The 22,845-nt window shown below is 45.0% G+C and overlaps 1 protein-coding gene across 4 annotated transcripts in view; it reads left to right on the top strand.

Moving 5' to 3' along the window:
• Positions 1-321: 321 nt before the first annotated feature.
• The window catches only part of LOC143942998 (acyl-coenzyme A thioesterase 1-like), a 40,648-nt gene continuing 18,124 nt past the window's right edge, over positions 322-22,845 (top strand). Inside the window, exons 1-2 of one of the 4 annotated variants that reach the window (XM_077464470.1) lie at positions 322-927; positions 14,143-14,345. In XM_077464470.1, the coding sequence (XP_077320596.1) occupies positions 375-927; positions 14,143-14,345 (756 nt within the window). In that variant the 5' untranslated portion in view covers positions 322-374. Of the gene's footprint in view, positions 928-4,901; positions 5,027-13,111; positions 13,671-14,142; positions 14,346-22,845 lie in introns of those variants that run through there. The other 3 variants (XM_077464472.1, XM_077464471.1, XM_077464473.1) reach the window with 3 other exon arrangements.

Below are 22,845 nucleotides of genomic sequence, written 5' to 3'. Positions count from 1 at the left end.
CGAAGCCCCGCCTCAGAGCCAGTCCGCTGTCATGCAGTGTATATTTCGCCTGGTGTCAACCTTCTCCGCCCCTAGAGAAGCCCCGCCCCAGCCAAGCCCTCTCTCAGAGTAAGCCATTTGCCCAGCGAAGCCACGCCCCCTGCCTGCTTTTGCGCAATGTATGTATCGCCTGGTGACAACCTCTTCCGCCCTAATAAAGCCCCGCCTCTAGCAAGCCTGTGTTCTATCAGAAAGCAACTGTTCTGACAAAATGTCGAACCTGGCTTTCTGACAGGACACCTGTTTTCAAGTGAAGCCCCGCCCCCGAGAGCATTCCGCTCTCATGCCCTGTATGTGTCCCCTACGTGCCCCGCCCCCAGGATCACTCCGCGGTCATGCTGTGTATGTGCCGCTCTCTGCTGAAGTCCAGCGCCGGGCTCCGCTGGTTCGGACCCCCCACGTCCGGCTCTGATCTCGCCCGGTTCGGGCGCTCCATGTCCGGCTCGGTAGAGTTGCGGGTGTCCCCGGAGCGCTGCCTGTTCGATGATCCTCTCCGGTTGGAGGTGATCGGGCTGATCCCCGGGCAGGAGGTGTCTCTCCGCACCGAGCTGACCGATGAAGGCGGGGAGCCGTTCACTTCCCTGGGCCGGTACCGAGCCGGGAGCGGAGGGGAGCTGGATCTGAGCCGGAGCCCGGCGCTGGAGGGCGGCACGTTCACCGGAGTAGAAGCGGAGGGGCCCCTGTGGGCTCTGGAGCCCCGGAATGGTATGAGGAGGATGGTGAAGAAGGACGTGCGGAGCCCCCTGACTGTCCGCTTCTCCCTCCACCGGGAGCCGGCCGGAGATGTGCTCAGCACTGCGGTCCAGGAGAGGAGCTTCATGGGGGAAGGAGTCAGCAGGATCCCGGTGAGGGAGGGCAGAGTGCGGGCCACTCTCTTCATACCGCCCGGTGAGTGACCCCGGGACATGGGGGGACATTGGGGTCACCGGGTGTGACACAGGCCATTGGGGTCACCGGGTGTGACACAGGGCATTGGGGCCACCGGGACATGGGGGAACATTGGGGCCACCGGGACATGGGGGAACATTGGGGCCACTGGGTGTGACACAGGGCATCGGAATCACTGTGACATGGGGGAACATTGGGGCCACCGGGACATGGGGGAACATTGGGGCCACCGGGACATGGGGGAACATTGGGGTCACCAGGTGTGACACAGGGCATCGGAATCACTGGGACATGGGGGAACATTGGGGTCACCGGGTGTGACACAGGGCATTGGGGCCACCGGGACATGGGGGAACATTGGGGACACTGGGTGTGACACAGGGCATTGCGGTCACCGGGACATGGGGGAGCATTGGGGTCCCTGAGTGACATTGGAGGACCAGGGTCACTGGGTTTGGCGTGGAGAAATCAGATGGATTACCAGGACAGGGGGTCACCGGGGGTGATGTGGGGCTGATTGGGGTCACCGGGTATGACATGGAGGAATAAGACTAGGGTCACCAGGACAGGGGATCGGGGTCACTGGGTGTGACGTGTGTATGATCTGGGTCACTGGGTGTGATGTGGGGACAATCGGGGTCACTGGGTGTGATGTAGATGCATGATCAGACTGGGGTCACCAGGACAGGGAATCGGGGGTCACCGAATGTGACGTGGGGACAATCGGGGTCGCTGGGTGTGACCTGGAGGCATAAGACTGGGGTCATCAGGACAGGGGATCGGGGTCACCGGGTGTGATGTGGGGATGATTGGGGTCACTGGGTGTGACGTAGTGGCATGATCAGACTGGGGTCACCAGGACCGGGAATTGGGGTCACCGAGTGTGATGTGGACAGGAGTTTTTAGGCGAGCCTAAAAACTTCTGCCCGCAGCTCCTCAGGCCCGTCACGGTGTCCATCAAAAAAAAAAAAACTCGACTCGAATTGTGAATCGAGTTTTTTTTATTTTTTAGAAAATAGCCCAGCTCTACAGAAACCTGTAAAAAAATAAATAAAAATTGTATAACTTATCATTTAAAGTACTCGCACATGTAGAAACATCACTACTAAAATGTGGCCTTAACTTTGCCCCTTCCATCCCTCCTAATCCCTGATTGTACTTGACTAGAGGATTATAATAAACAAAGTGCCGCATTGAAACAAAAATTAAAGCGGGGCTCCACCCTAAAGTGGAACTCCCCCCCCCCCCCCCCCCCCTCCGGCGCCACAATTGGCACCTTTCAGGGGGGGGGGGGGGGGTGCAGATACCTGTACAGTACAGGTATTTGCACCCACTTCCAGCATAGATATCCGCAGAATCTGTGGATATTTACGCCACTTCCTGCGGGTCCCCCGCTGTCCGCTGGGAAACATACGGATCCTAGGGACAGCGGGGACCATCCTTATTGCGCAGCGTGACTCGCGCATGCGCAGTAGGGAATCGAGAAGTGAAGCTGCAAGGCTCCACTTCCTGATTCCCATACCCAAGATGGCGGCAGCACCCGAGAGACGATCGAGAGATCGGCTTTGGGTGCCGACATCGCGGGCGCGCTGGACAGGTAAGTGTCCTTATTTTAAAAGTCAGCAGCTGCAGGCCGAACTCCCGCTTTAATTGAAAAATTAAAAAAATTTATTGAAAAAAGGTTGTCCTGATCTCTTGGATCAAGCCCAGCAGTTTTATGATACAGATGAAATCCCTGAATCAAAAACACGAATGTCAGATAATTCAGGTGTTGGATTTGTCACACAGCTTCACGCTAAACCCTGGAAAATGGAGGGCGTTTTTAAACAACATTGGTCTATCACAATGCCCACAGCTCCAAAACACGATCCCAGCTGTTCCCCAATTTGCTTACAGGAAAGCGCCAAACATCAAAAGGAAAATTGCCCCTAGTAAAATTAGATCCAAGAAAACATCCATTAAGAAACAGTTAACATTACCCCCCCCCCCCTCCCGGTTGGTATGTTTCAAAGTAAGAAATAACCAGTGATGTAAGTAACTCAGTTAAAATAAACGCAGTTACTTTAGAGGGTAACAAGTAATCTAACTGATTACTCTTCCCCTCATGGTAACGCCGTTCCCATTACTTGGGCGGCGTTACCGCAATTACATCTACTGCCTGGGACCAGGTAAACGGGACTAGTGAGGGAAGTGAATGTCTACACCTCCATTGGTGAGGTTGACTCCTTGCGAGCCCTGTCGCCTGGTATGGATTTAAAGGGGAACCCACACACATATATAGGTGTTTACCATCAATTTGAATATATATCTACAAGTCAGCACTATAGATGTGTCATTATGGTTCTTAGACAGTATGCCATTTCCCATTCTTTTCTGGTTTGTAGAGGTACAATCATCCATTGTGGGTCCACGGCTTCTCTTATTTTTTAAGTGTTAAAATTAGTCTTCTAAAAAAGATGGGCCTTCGCGCTACTACGTGAAAAATGCAAATAGGGTATATAAATACCTCTTCAACTAATATATAAATAAATATATAAAAATAAATAATCAAAAAGTGCACGTGCAAATATATAGTGCAAATGATGCAGCAAGACAAAATAGTGAACACAAACTATCCTATAAGGTGATAAAAGAGAAAAGGCCCTGCGCAAAATATGCCAAAAACTTATATATATATATATATATATATATATATATATATATAGTCCTAAAACTGCTAAGTGCAAACCAACGTGTAAATAAATCAATATAAGTATAAATAAAAAGTCCATATAATTATAAGCACCAGCAATGAAAATATGATGAACAAATGGTGGTACAAAAACCAAAAGGTAAGGGCTCCCAGAACTCTCACCTTAAGACAGAGGAAACAGGCTCATCACAAACACAGGGGGTGTCCCACTTCATTCCTCATATTCAGCCATCAGAAGGATCCAGATTAGAGATGCAGATTTCTATATTCGGCCACTAGAGGGCCATTAGTAGCACAAGTGCTTATAATGTTAATCCAGAGGATATTTTCCGTAGTGTATGGCTCAAAACAAGAGGGGGGGGGGAGAGAGAAAGGAGGCTCCAATAGTGTAGTATTTAAAAAGTAATATAATCAATTTATTAATGTAAAATCGGACTCACATTTTAAAAGAGAAAACACAGCAAGAGAGATAAAAAATGGTGGAGTGGTGTCTTCCGCCAGTCCTACTCTACTTCCGGTGTGTCCTACGGCCACTCCCTACGTTTTACGTCAGACCACGTGACTTCTTCATGGGGATCTAGGCAGAAGCCTCGCCTAAAAACTCCTGTCCACATCACACTCGGTGACACCAATTCCCGGTCCTGGTGACCCCAGTCTGATCATGCCACTACGTCACATCCATTGACCCCAATCATCCCCACATCACACCCGGTGACCCCGATCCCCTGTCCTGGTGACCCCAGTCTTATGCCTTCAGGTCAAACCTAGCGACCCCGAATGTCCCCACGCCACATTCGGTGACCCCGATTCCCTGTCCTGGTGACCCCAGTCTGATCATGCATCTATATCACACCCAGTGACCCCGATCATACCCATGTCACACCCAGTGACCCCGATCCCCTGTCCTGGTGACCCTAGTCTTATTCCTCCATGTCACAGCCAGTGACCCCAATCGGCCCCACATCACACCCGGTGACCCATGAAGAAGTCACGTGGTCTGACGTAACGTAGGGAGTGGCCGTAGGACGCACCGGAAGTAGAGTAGGACTGGCGGAAGACGCCACGCCACCATTTTTTTTATCTCTCTTGCTGTGTTTTCTCTTTTAAAATGTGAGTCCGATTTTACATTAATAAATTGATTATATTACTTTTTAAATACTACACTATTGGAGCCTCCTTTCTCTCTCTCTCTCCCCCCCCCCCCCCCCCCCCCCCTCTTGTTTTGAGCCATACACTACGGAAATTATCCTCTGGATTAACATTATAAGCACTTGTGCTACTAATGGCCCTCTAGTGGCCGAATATAGAAATCTGCATCTCTAATCTGGATCCTTCTGATGGCTGAATATGAGGAATGAAGTGGGACACCCCCTGTGTTTGTGATGAGCCTGTTTTCTCTGTCTTAAGGTGAGAGTTCTGGGAGCCCTTACCTTTTGGTTTTTGTACCACCATTTGTTCATCATATTTTCATCGCTGGTGCTTATAATTATATGGACTTTTTATTTATACTTATATTGATTTATTTACACGTTGGTTTGCACTTAGCAGTTTTAGGACTATTTATATCTCTATCTCTCTATCTCTATCTCTATCTCTCTATCTCTATCTCTCTATCTCTATCTCTATCTCTATCTCTATCTCTATCTCTATCTCTATCTCTATCTCTATCTCTATCTCTATCTCTATCTCTATCTCTATCTCTATCTCTATCTCTATCTCTATCTCTATCTCTATCTCTATCTCTATCTCTATCTCTATCTCTATCTCTATCTCTATCTCTATCTCTATCTCTCTATATATATATATATATATCGTTTTTGGCATATTTTGCGCAGGACTTTTTCTCTTTTATCAAAATTAGTCTTCTGTTCTGATACATCTCCATACACACTTAACTTTCATGGATACATAATAGATTGTACACTTGTACAGTATGTGTGTGTATATGTATATATATATATATATATATATCCAATAATGGTGCTACTCTCATTTCATTTTTTATTTTATCTTTATTCCTATCCATTGTGTTTTTTTTTTTTTTTTTTGTGTGTATAATATATAATGTGTTTTGTATTTTTTCTTTTTTTTCTTTAACTTTGATTTGTTCTTTCCATTTATTAGGTTTGATCTGAATATAGTTCAGTTCCCATGATATAATAATATTCTCCATTATAATAGGAATCATTTGTTTCTTATCGTACATTACGGGACACAGAGCCATAGTAGTTACTATGTGGGTATAAGCCACCTTCAGGTGATGGACACTAGCACACCCTAAGACAAGAAGTCCACACCCTATATAACTCCTCCCACTACTGGGAGTACCTCAGTTTTTTTTCCAATGTCTAAGGTGTAGGTCACGAGTAAAGATGTGCTGTGCTGAGCTTCACTGGAGCAATCCTTGCTGGGGCTAGCTATGCAGCCGGATCCACCAAAGTGTCTTTTAGGCCAAATTTGAATGGTACCCGGGCCTCATGTCCAAAGAAACAAGGTTTTGCCTGTAAACGCTTCTCTTTTTAGAGAGCTGGACCCGAGGATCCAGTACTTTTTGGTTTTACTGGTGAAGGTGCTATTACAGGTCCTGGATTGTGGGTTCCTCAAGTGTCCCCGGCTCCTGAAGCTTTAACGAAACTCACCATGAAGGGTGAAGATTGGGTCTGTTGGTTTTACCACAGAAAACCTTGCGGCAGGAAAGGTAAGTGAAGTTTTCTAAGAAATTTTTGAATTCTCTTATAAATGTCTCCTTTAAATTAAGAAAAAAAACAAAACAATTGAGACGTCTACTTGGCGGCGTCCAGGCTCTGTCTTCGCCATTTTTTTTTTCCCCCTCTTGGAGTGATCCCGTAGAATCAGAGGTTTGCGTCCACACGGGAAAGCTCTTTTTTTTAAAAAGAGAGGAGAGGGGCTGTAGGTGACGGAGGGGGGTGGGGCTTAGTTGACGTCCTCCAACTGGCAGCGCGGGAATGTGTATTTTAAAAGCACCATTATTGCTGCTGCAAGCTGACAGAGGGACACAAGCAAGAGGGGCATGAAAGTGGTTTGGTGACGCAGGCATTCCTTTTGACACGTTTACTATTGCATCAGGCTGAGCATTAATAGCAGCGGCAGAGTTGGACTATTGCTCAAGCAGTGGATGCGTTCCTTCTGGTAATGCCTCTGCTTTGTGCATCGTGCTATGATCGGAAAAGGGGGGTAAAACGCCTCAAAGGGCTTTAGGAAGACTTCTACAGCCATTAGAAAGCCTAGAATGATCTAAAAAAAGATGGCATCCTCCCCTGAGAGTGATATGGCTGGTCAGAGTGAGCCATCAGGGATGTTGGGTGTTGCAGCTGCTCTTAAAGCGGTTGTATAGTCTTTTTTTTTTTTATAATAATAAGGTTTTCCTGTAGGTAAAAAAAAAAAAATCTCCTAAACCTGTATGGTTTAGGAGATATTCCCCTCACAATGAGCTGCTGACTGCAGCAGCGCATGCGCACAGGGGATTCTCAGCTGAAAGCCTGGCAGACGCCGGACCCTGCCGGAAAGAAATCTCCCGCTCGCTTGTGCGGGAGTGACGATATCGCGGCTCCGGGCACTCACATCTCTGGAGCCGCGATACCCGGAAGACACGCCAAGGGAACATGTCAGCTCCCTTAGGGTGGATCGGGCAAGACTAGCTCATTATGCCTTTTCCCTTGCAGGTCTGAAAAAACAAAACAAACAAAAAAAAAATCAGCGGGTTTATTTCTGCTTTAACACTGCAGTATATATTACTGAAGAGGTTTTTTCCTCAACCATTTTAAGCATGGAACAAAAAAATGTATGCGTTAATCGCATCCCAGAGTGGGACTAAGCGTAACAGGTCCCCGTCCATTAACCAGGGCCCTCAAACTGAGGCACAGGGAGCGAGAGATGACGTTTTTCTCTCAGAGGACCAGGAAGAGGCTGATGACTCCTATTCTGAAGAGTCTAATATCTAAGGATTGGGCTCACAAGAAATTTTGTTGGTACAATCTCTCACTGAATTGGTCCGCTCCACATTTTTTCTGCCAGTAGCGGAGTCAGTCGATGAGCCTCTGTGAACAAAAACTTGACTTGTCCGGTAGACAATGCTCAAATGCTGAAGGATCCAGCAGATAAGTTGGAATTCCTATTTAAAAACAATATTTCTCTGGCAGGATCAGTGGTTCAGCCTGCGCTGGCAGCGATCGGGGTATGTCAGTCCTTAAAGTGGTTGTAAACCCTTACAAACCACTTTGACCTACAGGTAAGCCTAGATTAAGGCTTACCTGTAGGTCCAAGCAATATCTCCTAAACCTATATGGTTTAGGAGATATTTGCCCGAAAACGGGCACCGCTGTCTACGGTACATGCGCCGTAGACAGCGCGCAGGCGCACTAAGCGCAGCATTTCCAAGAATGAAGCTGCCGCATGCGCGGGAGTGACGTCATCGCGGCTTCGCCGAATGACAGCGGTGGAGCTGCGAGACGCCACCAGCAAGATGGATGCGGCGGACTACAGGGGACAGCGGCGACTTCGCTGGCTCCTGTGTCAGGTAAGTGACACATAATGGGCTACTATGCGATGCATAGTAGTCCATTATGCTTTGCCTTTGCAGGGAATGAAAGAGGAAGTAAACCCATCAGGGTTTACTTCCTCTTTAAAAGACCAGTTTAACCACTTGCTTACTGGGCACTTAAACCCCCCTCAGTCCCAGACCAATTTTCAGCTTTCAGCGCTGATGCACTTTGAATGACAATTGCGCGGTCATACAACACTGTACCCAAATGAAATTTTTATCATTTTTTTTTCCCACAAATAGAGCTTTCTTTTAGTGGTATTTAATCACAGCTGGGAGTTTTATTTTTTGCTAAACAAACAAAAAAAAAGATGCAAAAAAAAAAATCATGTTTAATAGTTTGTTATAAAATTTTGCAAACAGGTCATTTTTCTCCTTCATTGAAGAGCGCTGATGAGGCGGCACTGATAGGCTGCACTGATAGGCTGCACTGGTGGGCACTGATAGGCTGCACTGGTGGGCACTGATAGGCATAGTTAAGGCGGCACTAATAGGCACAGATAAGGCGGCACCGATGGGCACAGATAAGGCGGCACTGATGGGCAAAGACGGGCATAGATAAGATGGCACGGATGGGTGGCACTAAGGGGCACTGATAGGTACCACTGATAGATGGGACTGATGGGCTCTGATAGGTGGCTCTGATAGGTGGCACTGCTGGGCACTGATGGGCGGCACTGCTGGGCACGGATATGTGGCACTGGGGTGCAGCACCTTTGTTGAGGCAGACTGTGGGCACTGCTGGGTGGCACTGTGGGCACTGCTGGGTGGCACTGTGGGCACTGCTGGGTGGCACTATGGGCACTGCTGGGTGGCACTGACAGGGGGGGCACATTTTTTATTTAGGCAGGCAAAGCAGGGGGCAGGTGGGCACTGGCAGGGCTGGCTGTGATCGGGACTGATGTCCCGATCACGGCCGCCGGTGATCGGCTTTTTTTTTTTCTCCTCGCGCTGTCAGCGCGAGGAGGAATAATAGCCGATTACCGGCTCCGTTCTATCACATGATCAGCTGTCATTGGCTGACAGCTGATCACGTGATAAGGGGTCGGGATCGACCCCTTGCACGGATCAGTGATCAGGCGAGTCTCGTAGACTCGCCGATCACAGAGCGCGCCGTGCGCGCCCCTCAGGGGGCGCTCAGGACGCTCGTGCACGGGACTACGTCAATAGACGTAGTCCCGGAAAAGGAGATCCGCGCTGTAGCCGTCATTCGGCTATAGCGCGGATCTCAAGTGGTTAAAGAGGTGCTCAAGATTATTCCTGATTAGTAGGCCTAAGATTTGGCCAGGATATCCGAGTCGTTCTGTTTTACAGTAGACACTATGAAAAATGTTATTCTCCAGGTCTCACGGCTTATGCCAGGGCTGGTTCATGTGCATAGAGTTCTATGGTTGAAAAATTGGTGAGCCGAAGCGCCATGCAAAAAGCTCTTGGCTAGTTTTCCATTTCATGGTGAACGGTTGTTTGGAGATTATCTGGATAAATACATACAAAGAATTTCTAATGGAAAAAGTTCCCTTTTACCAGTTAAGAAGTTTAAGCATTTTTCTTTTAAACTAGCTTCTTCTCCTGTGCCAGGAGCATCTGCCTCCAGGCAGTCACAACGAATTCCTCCTTCAAATTCAAGAGGTAAACCTCAGGGTCAACCCTAGAGTCAAGAGGCCCTGGGGGGGAGGAAACCCACTAAACAAAATACTAAAACCTCCTTATGAAGGGGCGCCCCTGCTCGCTCGAGTGGGGGGAAGACTTCGGCAGTTCTCATGGTTCTGGCAGCTACAGTGTCGAGACAAATGGGTGGTTTCCTCAATAGCTCTAGGTCAGTGATGGCGAACCTTGGCACCCCAGATGTTTTGGAACTACATTTCCCATGATGCTCCACTACACTGCAGAGTGCATGAGCATCATGGGAAATGTAGTTCCAAAACATCTGGGGTGCCAAGGTTCGCCATCACTGCTCTAGGTTATAGACTAGAGTTCCTAGAGGTCCCATCTCCTCGTTTTCTCAGAGCAAACGTACCCAGAAGAAAAAAAGAAGTCGCTCTTTCTGGCTTTGGATTATCTCTTGTCTCAAAAAGTGATATATGGTTTTTGAATATCCGTTTTTTTCGCATGGAGTCAATTCGATCAGTGGTCCCCATTCTACATGGTGGAGAACTGCTAGCATCAATCAACATCAAGGATGCTCATCTACATGTACCTATTTTCCCTGCTCACCAGAAATATCTACGTTTTCGAGATAGAAAATCTTCATTTTCAGTTTGTAGCTCTGCCTTTCTGTCTAGCTCCTGGCTCCCCGTTTAGCCAGATTAAAGGCTCAGGATATAACAATTGTAGCTTATTTAGATGATCTACTCTTGATAGATCAGTCAGTAGCCTGCTTAAGCCAGTTTGGTCACCACAGTCAACTACCTGGAATACCTAGGTTGGATTCTCAACCTTGAGAAACCCTCCTTAAAACCATCAAGGAGATTGCAGTCCTTGGGCCTGATCATAGATACAGCTCAGAAGAGGGTGTTCTTGCTCCAGGCAAAGATCAGTTCCATAGGGGAACTGATTCAGGTGGTCAAAGTAAAGAAGGATCCTTTCGACTTTGCATGAGATTGTTGGGAAAGATGGTAGCTTCATTTGAGGCCGTTCCTTATGCACAGTGTCATTCAAGACTGCTGCAAAACGGTATCCTGTCAACTTGGAACAAGAAGGTCCAAGCTCTAGACTTCCCAATGCATTTATCCCCCAAAGTGCGTCAAAGCCTTAGTTGGTGGTTGATATCCAAGAATCTTCAGAAAGGAAAGTCCTTACTTCCAGTTACCTGCCTGGAAGGTGGTGACAACAGATGCCAGCCTTCTGGGCTGAGGAGCAGTCCAGGAAGAAGCATATGTCCAAGGAAAATGGTCCAAACAGAAATTACCTTGCCCATCAATATTCTAGAGATTCGGGCAACATGCCTGGCCCTGAAGGCCTGGACGCTCAGATTACAGAATTGTCCTGTCAGGATCCAATCTGACAATGCCACAACAGTGGCCTATATCAATCACCAAGGGGGCACGGGAAGTCTCAGAGAGAGGTGAATAATATCCTATCCTGGGCAGAAGGCAACATTCCTTGCTTATCGGCAGTCTTCATTCTGGGATTAGAGATTTAGCAGGGGGACTACTTGAGTCGCCAGCAGTTGTTCCCGGGAGAATGGTCTCTTTACCCCGACCTCTTTCTGTCAATATGTCAAAGATGGGGAATTCCGGACATGGATCTGTTTGCGTCCAGGTTCAACAAAAAGATCAACAACTTTGTGTCAAGGACAAAGGATCCGCTAGTATGCGGAACAGATGCCTTGATTTTTCCGTGGGATCAGTTTTCACTGATTTATGCATTCCCTCCTGTTCTGCTGCTTCCACGCCATCTTTCGCAGGATTAAGCCAGAAGGGAAGGAGGGGATTCTTGTGGCCCAGGAGATCTTGGTATGCAGAGATAGTAAAGATGGTGGTAGGGGACCCATGGACCCTACCAAGGCGGCCAGACCTTCTCTTGCAAGGTCCGGTATTCCATCCTACCTTACAAACGCTAAATTTAATGGTTTAGCTATTGAGACCCACATTCTGAAAGATCGTGGGCTGTCAGGTTCAGTAGCTTCTACTTTTTTTAATGCTAGGAAGCCAGCCTCCAGATTCATATATTAGAGTCTGGAAGGCATATGTCTCCTGGTGTGAATCCAGGGGTTGGCACCCCAGGAAATATGTCAGGTAGGATCCTTGAATTTCTACAGATGGGATTAGACATTAAGCTGGCCTTGAGTACTATCAAAAGCCAGGTGTCAGCCTTATCAGTGTTTTTTTTTTCAACGGCCACTTGCTTCACACTCTTTGGTTCGTAGCTTTATTTGGGGGGTAACTCAGATTAATCCTTTGGTTAGGTCACCCCTAAACCCTTGGGACTTGAATTCAGTTCTGTCGGCATTACAGAAACAGCCATTTGAGCCGATACAAGATTCCATTGGTTCTTTTGCCAAGGAAATTTCGTTTTTTTGGTTGCCATATCTTCTGCAAGAAGGATATCAGAGTTGGCTGCTGTTTCTTGTAAAGAGCCATATTTGATTATTCATAAGGATAAGGTTGTATTGCGTCCTCATCCTAATTTCCTACCGAAGGCAGTGTCAGGCTGTCATTTAAACCAGGATATTGTTCTGCCTTAATTTTTTCCAGAACCTCATTCTGCAGAAGAAAGGTCACTACATTCTCTTGATGTGGTGAGAGCAGTCAAGTTCAGATTCGTAAAACAGATGTTTTGTTTGTGTTGCCAGAAGGTCCTAAGAGAGAACAGGCAGTGTCAAAATCTACTATTTCTAAATGGATTTGTCAAGTGATTGTTCAAGCTTGTGGTTTTAAGAGGAAAATTACAACTTTTCATATTAAAGCGCACTCCACCAGGGCTGCTAGTACTTCCTGGGCAGCGCATCACCAGGCTTCCTTGGCTCAAATCTGCAAGGCGGCAACTTTGGTCTTCAGTCCATACATTTGCCAGGTTCTATCAAATAGATGTAAAAGGTCATGAGGATATTGCCTTGGGGAGCAGAGTACTGCAGGCTGCAGTATATGTCCTCTAGTCTCTTAGTGCCCTACTTTTGTTGTGTCTCCCTTCCTTCAGTTGGCATTGCTATGGGACATCTCACATAGTAACTACTATGTCTCTGTGTCCTGTGATGTACGATAAGAAAATAGGGTTTTTATAACAGCTTACCTGTAAAAATCCTTTTCTGTGAAGTACATCACGGGACACCAAAGTCCCTCCCTTCTTTTTGGTATACACGTGTATTGCTTTGCTACAAAATTTAGGTACTCCCAGTAGTGGGAGGGGTTATATAGGGAGTGCACTTCTTGTCTTATGGTGCGCCTGTGTCCATCACCTGAAGGTGGTCTATAACCCACATAGTAACTACTATGGCTCTGTGTCCCATGTTGTACTTAAAAGAAAAGGATTTTACAGGTAAGCTGTTTTAAAAATCCTGTTTTTGTTTCTTATAATCAAGCTCCCATAATTTAATAATATACTCCACCATAATATAAATCATTGTTTTGTCCCATATAATTCAGATAATTGTTTCTCGGTTTTTTTGTACTTTTTTTCTCTTCTGTATCAATTTTTTCTATTTGCCATCTCTTCTCTCTATTAACTGGTCAGTATTCATATCCCATTCCCTATTGAGTATTGCTGTTAATATATAAGACAGACAGGCATTGTAAGCTAATTAGGTCTGAAGAAAAAGCGTTGGCTTCAAAATGTATTACCAATCTACCAATCAAACGTCTAGCACACCCTCCCTGTGACGTAATTTCTGGCAGGATACGAGCTTGTGGTTCAAGTTGGTTACGTCGGCGTCCGGCCGCTTCCTGGTTCCATCTGCTCACTCAGCCTACTCGAGTCCACAGCGGCCACAGGATGCCTTAGAAGTTGGTGCATTGATGCTTATACAACCAAATGCCTGTGATTTTTCACCTTGTGAGTTGCCAAGCTGTTTTTAAACATTACATTCACTTTTAATTCTGCACTTAGTCTGGCGCCCCTTGGTGTTTTATCCTCTTCTACAGAATACATTACTTCGCTCCAGGGTGCTGCCTCTTAGTGCTGTCTTACTACGAACTTTTTAACATGGGTTTTTCATATGGACTTGCTTAAATTTCTTTTTATATGTTCTCACATCCAAGTGTCACTATTCTTTGCAATTGCTACTGTCATATTTTTTTATATAATTGCTGTTATTATTAATTTATTAGTCATTCCCCTATCTCCAGACATACCTCTAGCGCCACCCTGTGTTTTTCCCTGACTTTCTATGGACTGCCTGCATGCAGCTTTGTGGTGAAAATATGTTTCATTGCCTTAAAATTACCTTTATGTACATTTGCTATAGCAATTTCAGTGAAAGAGGTCCCATTGCAGGTATAGTAATGTGTGTGAATTATGCCCACAGGAGCCGGACCATTTCCCGGAGTGATCGAAATTCAAGGGACAGGTGGCGGACTCCTGGAATACAAAGCGAGTCTATTAGCCAGTAGAGGGTTTGCCACAATGGCATTGGCGTACTACAACTATGAAGATCTCCCAAAGCAAATGAAAGATTTTCGCTTGGAGTACTTTGAAGAAGCGGTGAATTACATGCTGCGGCATCCTAAGGTGAGCATCATTGTAGGAGGTATTTATATATTGTGAAATGTTTTCCACAAGACTTTGTAAATGCCATCTTGGCTAACTGTTTGAACTGTTGTAATATAGACCCCTTTCACACTGAAGGCGGTTTTCAAGTGTTTCAGCGCTAGAAATTGCACCTGAAAACCACCTCCCATGCCTCCCCAGTGTAAAAGCTCAAGTGCTTTCACACTGGGACGTTGCGCTTGCGGGACTGGAAAAAAAAAAGTCCTGTGGGGCGCATTGGAATGCTTGGGCAGCGCCTGAAAAGCGCTTTAGAATCGCTGCAACACAGGAGATTTTAACCCTTTCTTTGGCTGCTAGATTTAGGCCCCTTTCACACATGCGGACAGTATGTCCGTATTTCATCCATCCGTTTGCGGATGAAATACGGACATACATGCATCCCTATGGGATAGCGGGTGTCTGCGGATGAACATCCGCAGACACCCGCTATTGTCCGCCTCCGCTACTGTCCGATTCTGCAGACGGAGGAAAATCCTATTTTTCTATCCGTCTGCAGAGTGGATCGGATGAACACGGACAGACGGTCCGTGCTCATCTGATCCCCATAGAGGAGAGCGGAGAGCTGACAGGGCGGTCCATGCACAGTGTGCGGAGACCGCCCTGTCCGCCGCCGGCTTAGCGGGGACAACGGAGTGATCCCCGCTGAGCGAGCAGATCATCACGGGGCGGATCATTACTGATCCGCCCCATGTGAAAGGGGCCTTAGGTTGTAATGGATAAAGACAGGTAGTTGACTATACTTTGATTCAAGCTGTATTTACTGCGTCCTGTGGCCCACAGATGTTGAGTGCATGCTGATCAGACCAAGCTGGATGATTAGTCTGTCCCAAGTTTGCCCTACTCTACCCTCATAAGCATAGTCAAAGCAAGGGATTTTGTTTCCTGAAGGTATGCCTTGATTTTATTGGTCAGGCCTGTAGTCTCCTGGCTCTGGGATGTGCTCTCGATAGCTGTTCTTGGATGATGACCTGCTCATTTTATTTTAGTGTACAACAGGTCTTCTGTCTCCAAAAAAGCACCATGTAGTGGAGTCCAACAGCAACCTGGTCACAGAAAAGCCTCAATAAAACATATCCAAACCCCAAAACAATGTGTATATTTTCAACTTACTAGTTCTTAAATATGGTGGATGCATTTGTTTATTTTTTTTTTTTCAGGCTAAGAACATTTTCAGAAAGTACTTGCTGCAGAGATTGTCCTTGTCACTTTTCTTTAACCACTTCAGCACCAGAAGATTTGGCTGCTGAATAACCGGGCCATGTTTTGCAATTCAGCACTGCGTCTCTTTAACTGACAATTACGTGGTCGTGCAACGTTGCACCCAAACAAATTCAACGTTCATTTTTGCCACAATTAGAGCTTTCTTTTGGTGGTATTTGATCGCCTCTGCTGTTTTTATTTTTTGCGCTTTAAACAAAAAACAGCAACAATTTTGAAAAAAACTCTATATTTTGTACCTTTTAAAATACCCCCATTTAAAAAGAAAAAGCACATGTTTTCTCAGTTTAGGCCGATATGTATTCTTCTACATATTTTTGGTAAAAAAATTGCAATAAGCGTATACAAAATAGGGGAAAGATTTTATAGCATTTTTATTATTTATTTTAACTAGTAATGGCGGCGATCTGTGATTTTTATCTGGACTGCGACATTATGGCGGACACATCGGACACTTTTGACACATTTGTGAGACCATTGACATTTATACAGCGATCAGTGCCATAAAAAAGCACTGATTACTCTAAAAATGGCACTGGCATAACTCTAAGGGGCAATCAAGGGGTTAACTGTGTTCCCTAGGTGTGTTTCTAACTATAGGGGAAGGGGACTGACCTAGAGGAAGTGACGGATCGTGGTTCTAGCTAATAGGAACTCACAATCTGTCATGCCTCAGAGAACAGGGATTTGTGTGTTTACACACACACTTCCCTGTTCTGCCTCTCGTGCCCGCGTTCATTTGTGGCCGGCAGTCATCGCAACCGTCGATCGGGAGCATTGACACCCCCGCTGTGCAGTGTGTGCACGCGCCTGCTATCCCGATCCTGCGAGTCAACGTATAGCTACGACGGCTCGTATCGGGATAGCAGGCAGGTGCCAACGTATAGCTATGACCTGCTGCAGTAAAATGACGGCGGCTGGTCGGCAAGGATTTAAAAGGATAAGTTCACCTTTGGAGCACGTTGCATGTTTGATTTCTTCCTGTCGGTGTATCTGCCTGCCCCTATGTGATGTATGGGTATACAGATATACTGACAGATTTGAAGGAAACCTCCATGGCACCAGCAATCTTCTGATTGTTGGTGCAATGCTTTACAGACTCCAAAAGAAAAAATGCACATCTTTTTACCTGCAAGAAATGTGCATTTATTATTTTGTTTTCTAAAAGGTGAACTTATCCTTTGAACACTTCAGCTCTGCAAAATTTACACACATCCCCCCCCCCCCCCCGACCAGGCCATTTTTTTGCGATATGCGTTACTTTAACTGACAGTCGCGCAACGCTGTACCCAAATAGAAAATGTATGTCTTATTTTTTTTTCCCCCCACAAATAGAGCTTTCTTTTGGTGGTATTTGATCACCTCTGTTTTTTTTTTTTTTGTTTTTTTTTCGCCATAAACAAAAAAACGACCCGGCAATTTTGAAAAGGAAAAAAATATATTTTTTACTTTCTGCTATAAAACATATCCAATAAAAACAGAAAATAATTATTCTTCATCAATTTAGGGAAATTTGTATTCTGCTACATATTTTGAATTTAATGGTTTGTGCAAAAGTTATAGCTTCTACAAACTATGGGACATATTTATGGAATTTTTATTTATTTTCTTTATTGTGCATCACGGGGCACAGAGCAGCCATTACTATCTGGGTTATACGCCACCTACTGGTGAATGGACACTGGCAGATCAATCAAACAAGAAGTTCTGCCCAATATAACCCCTCCTACACAGGAAGAACCTCCAGTTTTTTTCCGCAAGTGTCTGTAAGGTGGTGGTCACTGATGGGATGTGCTCTTGGAGCATACTTGGAGGTGTGGACAGTTCTGTTTAGAATCATGGGCTTCAATCAGATCCATTTGAAAAAGCTGTTGGCCAAAGTGGATGGTACCTGAGCCTCATTGTATGGAAAGGAGAAATATGTGGCCGGACAAGTCATGGTTATGTACTGCATACTTGCTGCTTAATCCTGGGGGCCTGTACAACTGTAAGTTGATACAACCCTATACGGGTATCCTTGCACTGTAAGGTGTTGTGTCTCCAGAATAATGTGCATCTGGTCTGCAGGAGCTTACTTTTAGGCTGCTCTGAAGCAGAAAAAAGGCTGCTTGGGATGCATATGTACTTTGCTAATCCTTGCAAAACAAGCAAGTGCAGTTGGGCAGGTGCATCATTATACATGCTTGCAAACTTTTTGCTTAAATGCATGTCTGAATAAACACATGTTTTGCATAGATACATGTACCCAGGATACACACTTCCCTCCAGGTCCCATTTCACTAAGCTGATGGAGAAGAAATATGAGGAGAATTTTGAAAGATTGAAAGCATCACTCAAAGATGTGAAATCAAAAATGGCTCTCACCACAGACGCATGAACCAGCATTGCCACAGAGGCATACTTGGGTGTCACATGCCACTTCATCAATGAAGACTGGAATCTTACATCGTACAATCTGACCACTATGCCACTTGAAGATCGGCACACAGCTGAAAACATTGCTAACTGGGTGGAAAAAGCAGCTGAAAAGTTTGAGATATCCATGGCCAATGTAAATGTAGTTGTCCATGATAACGCTGCAAATGTTGTCGCTGATCTGCGTATTTTGGAAGAAAAGCATGGCATCTCTTCTCTCAGGTGTGCTGGTCATACATTGCAGTTAGTTGTCAACCATGCCCTGAGGGATACCCAGATCAGCAAGACCCTGAGGGCTGCAAAGTGCCTTGTGGAACATTTTTAAAAAAGTGAGCTGGCCACTACAAAGCTTAAAGCAAAGCAGCAACAAATAGGTACTCCTGAGCATGCACTAATAAATGATGTATCCGTAAGATGGAACGGTACTTTACACATGATCAGCCGCCTGCTTGAACAGAGGTGGCCTGTGACTGCAACTCTTTCCGATCCTGATGTCGCACCACGAGGGAAGCGCTTCCTGGATTTAAAACATGATCAGTGGAGCTTACTTGAGGAAGTGGAACAAGTTCTGAAGCCATTTGAGTGTGCTACTGTTTTCTTGAGTGGAGAGTCCTATGTGACTGCTTCCGCTCTACCTCCTCTGGTAAAGGGCCTCCAGAAATCCATACAGAGCACAATTTGCGAGACAGCAGCAGTCAAGGCTTTCCAAAGTGTTGCTGCACAGGAGATGACATCAAGATAAGAGCGGGAAACTAAATTCAGAGATGATGGTGGAGAAAATATATGTCTTATTGCAGCAGCCCTGGACCCCAGATTCCGCAAACTAAAATTCCTGCCAGCAGAGGACAGTTTAAAAGTTCACCTCAAGGTCCAAGCTCTTGCTCTTGAAGTGAAAAGAAGATATGAGGAAGAGCAAACGCAACATCGATGTGAGGAACAACGGTCAACCAGTGCAGACATGACATTTTCTGAGAAGAGGCAAGTGTCTCTGTGAGACACTTTGCTCGGTTCTTCAGATTCAGATGACCACCACAGTAATGGCGAGGATGACACTGGTCACATCCAAGATCAAGAAACCCACAGTGAAGTTGTGCGGAATGAGATACACATGTATTTCAGTGAGCAGGCTATTCTAAAGGAAGAAAATCCGCTGAAATGGTGGAAGGAAAATGAAAAGAGGTTTCCCATCTTGGCCATGCTGGCAAAGAGTTACTTGTCTGTGCCTGCAACATCAACCCCATCTGAAAGGCTTTTCTCAGTTGCTGGCAACATTGTGACTAAAAAAAGAGCAAGCCTAACATCAGAGCATGTTGATATGCTAACCTTCCTCCATTGCAATGCTAAAATATAGCATTGTAATGGAGGAAGTAACACAGGCCCCCAACCTTTTGCACTTGTCATGACTGTGTTGTGTTCTTGTTGGGCTGTATTAGTGTATTTATGTTGAGATGGCTCATGGCTGCCTTCAGTGTTGTATTGGCCATATTTTTGCACAGCCACACAGTGTTGAGCAGTGCTTTTTGTATGCTTGGTTCCTCCTTGCTTCCTTCCTTGAAAAAGGTTACCTCCTCAGGTATGTTTTACATTACAATTAAAGTAACACACCACAAAAATACTGCTCAATCAGCACTCTGACTCTACAATAACACTATGTATTCAATCATCAATGATTACAATTACATTAGTGTTATTGTATGTTGACCAGCATTTTTGTGGTGTTAAACAACACTACTTTAGGTCAAGAGGCATAATGCCATATAAATTCTGCCTAACACTTTGCAAAAGATGCATTCTGAAGGCATTATGTGTGGTTGAGTAGTAAGGTAAGGTTGGTTAGTACCACACATTGTTGCACAATGCCTTCTGAATGCATCTTTTGCAAAGTGTTAGGCAGAATTTATATGGCATTTTCATGCCTCATGCCCTAAAGCGTTACCTTGTATTTTTTGGCACTTGTGTTTTTGCACACACAGTGTTGAGCAGCAGTTCAGACTCGAGCAGCAGTGCTTTTGTGGATATGGCTCCGCCTCCTTCTTGAAAACTATGTTACCTACTAAGGTATGTTTTACATTACAATTAAAGTAACACATCACATAAATACTGCTCAATCAGCACTCTCTACAATAACACTATGTATTCAATCAATGATGATTAAAATTACATAGTGTTATTGTATGTTGACCAGCATTTTTGTGGTGTTAAACAACAACACTTTAGGTCAAGAGGCATAATGCCATATAAATTCTGCCTAACACTTTGCAATGCAAAAGATGCATTCTGAAGGCATTATGTGTGGTTGAGTAGTAAGGTAACACACAATGCCTTCAGAATGCATCTTTTGCAAAGTGTTAGGCAGAATTTATATGGCATTTTCATGCCTCATGCCCTAAAGCATTACCTTTTTATTTTTGGGCACTTTATTTTGTTATATTATGTGTTTTGTACACACTACACAGCGTTGAGCATGAGCAGCAGTGCAGAGCAGCAGTGCTTTTTTAGCATTTTTAGATGGCATTTTTTTAATGCTTCAGGCTCTGAATTAATGGCAATGCCATAACCATTATTCGTGCCTGATGCTACAGTGTTGTAATGTTTACATTTTATTTTTGGCACTTTTTTATACTGTAAAAACTTTACCACATTGAAGTACTTTTTGGAAAAAATTTAATAAAAGTTGAAATATTATATTTAGAAGTTGTACGTATCATTTTTTTTGTAAAGTTATCCAAAGGATTATTATCTAATCACAAAAAGAACACACTAGATTCATAAATTTTTTTAAATATTAAATAATCGGATAGTCGTTGACTAATCGAAAAAATCATCGATAGATTAGTCGACAGACAAATTAATCGTTAGCTGCAGCTCTACTGTTGACTCTTTCTCAGAAAGTGGTCCATTAGATTGGCCAGGAGGGTTTCGGAACTGGCGGCCTTGTCTTGCAAGTCGTCCTATCTGGTTATCCACAAGGATAAGGTGGTGTTGCGTCCGCAACCGTCTTTTTTGCCAAAGGTGTTCTTGGTGTTTCACATCAATGAGGACATTGTGTTACCGTCCTTGTGTCCTAAGCCAACACATCCTAAGGAGGTGGCCCTTCACTATTTGGACGTGGTTCGGGCTCTGAAAGTGTATTGGTCTGCCACGGCTCCCTTCCAAATGTCGGACTCACTGTTTCAGTGGCTGGTCCCAAGAAAGGCATGTCGGTCTCGTCGGCCACCATTTCTAGGTGGATCAGACAGATTGTAGTTTAAGCCTACGCCTTGAAGGGGCAGGTGCCCCCCCTTTCCGGTCACGGCCCACTCCACAAGGGCAATCGGAACATCTTGGACCTTCCGAAATCAAGCGTCTGTCGTTCATGTGTGTGAAGCGACGACCTGGTCGCCTGTCCACACGTTCACCAAGTTCTACAATGTAGACGTCAGTGCATCGGCTAATGCCTGTTTTTGGCCTCAAAGTTTTGCAGGCGGCTGTGTAATTTGCAATTGCGTTAAAAAAAAAAATATTTTTTTGGAAAAAAAAGTTACTTTTTAGTAAATGCACTTTTGTGTTTGTTACTGCACGTTTTTGAGGTGGTCTGTAAGGTAGTGACTCCCAGATTGAGGAGCACTCTGTTTTTTTGTGGGTAAAGCTCTATGCTGTTCCCACACTCAGTTTTTTGTGGGTGAAATTTTTATATTGTTTCCCACATGCCATTGTGTGTAAAGTATGCTGTTTCCCACCCCTCATTTTGGCACTGCTTGGGGACGTCCCGATGGTATAAGAAAGGAGCTGTGTCAGTCGATGAACGTAAGAGAAAATATAATTTTTTTTGTACTCACCGTAAAATCGTTTTCTTTGTAGTTCACTGACTGACACAGCACCTTCCCCTCCTATTTTTTACGTTTTACTGCTTGTTGACTTACTGAGGCTGCAGGAGGCAGGCTGGGGGGTTGTTGCCTAAGTGACCGCCCCTTGAGTGGAACTAGAAAGTTCTAGTTTTGTTATAACATATTAACATGTTCTGCCTAGTCCTCTCCTGAAGGTGGTGGCATTCCAACTGATGGTATAAGAAAGGAGCTGTGCCAGTCGGTGAACTACTGTGAAAAGTATTTTATGGTGAGTACAAAAATTCTATTTTTTACATTGTAGCAGTGTCATTTTTTTCAGTGCTGTCACTTGAAAACATACAAATATTGACAAAAATGTGAGGGGTGTACTTACTTTTGTGAAATACTGTGTGTGTATGTCTATATATATATATAGAGAGAGAGAGAGAAAGATAGATACAATTTTGGGGAAAAAAAACAATAGTAACTTTTTGCTGTAATAAATACCCCATAAAAAAAATCTTCATCGGTTTAGACCAATATGTATTCTTCTACATATTTTTGGTAATAAAAAATCACAATAAGCGTATATTGATTGGTTTGTGCAAAAGTTATAGCGTCTACAAAATAGGGGATAGATTTATGGCATTATTATTTATTTATTGTTACTAGTAGTGGCAGGATTTAACACTGAAGGCGATCAAGGAGTTAAATGTGTTCCCTCATGAGTGTTTCTGATTGTTTGGGGGTGGGACTGACTAGAGGGGGAGACATATCGCTGTTCCTAATTACTAGGAACAGCAGATCTGTGTCTCCTCCCCTGTCATAGATCCCTGTTCTGGCTCTTGTGCCCGCGACCGCGGGTGGCCGGCTGACATAGTGGCTACCGGACACACGCATGAGGTCCCCCGCCGTGCACGCCTGCTATGGCTCCTAAAGGAGCCGACATACAGGTTCGGCGATTCACGGGAACGAGCCAGCCTGCCACAGTAAATGTGCGTGAGCTGGTTGGCAAGTTAATA

Source organism: Lithobates pipiens, unplaced genomic scaffold, assembly GCF_037356315.1.
Source record: "Lithobates pipiens isolate NorthernLeopardFrog02 unplaced genomic scaffold, aLitPip1_a1.2 Scaffold_30, whole genome shotgun sequence".
Taxonomy (NCBI): domain Eukaryota; kingdom Metazoa; phylum Chordata; class Amphibia; order Anura; family Ranidae; genus Lithobates; species Lithobates pipiens.
Note: the sequence above shows the minus strand (reverse complement) of the source record. Positions and strands in the feature narration are given on the sequence as shown.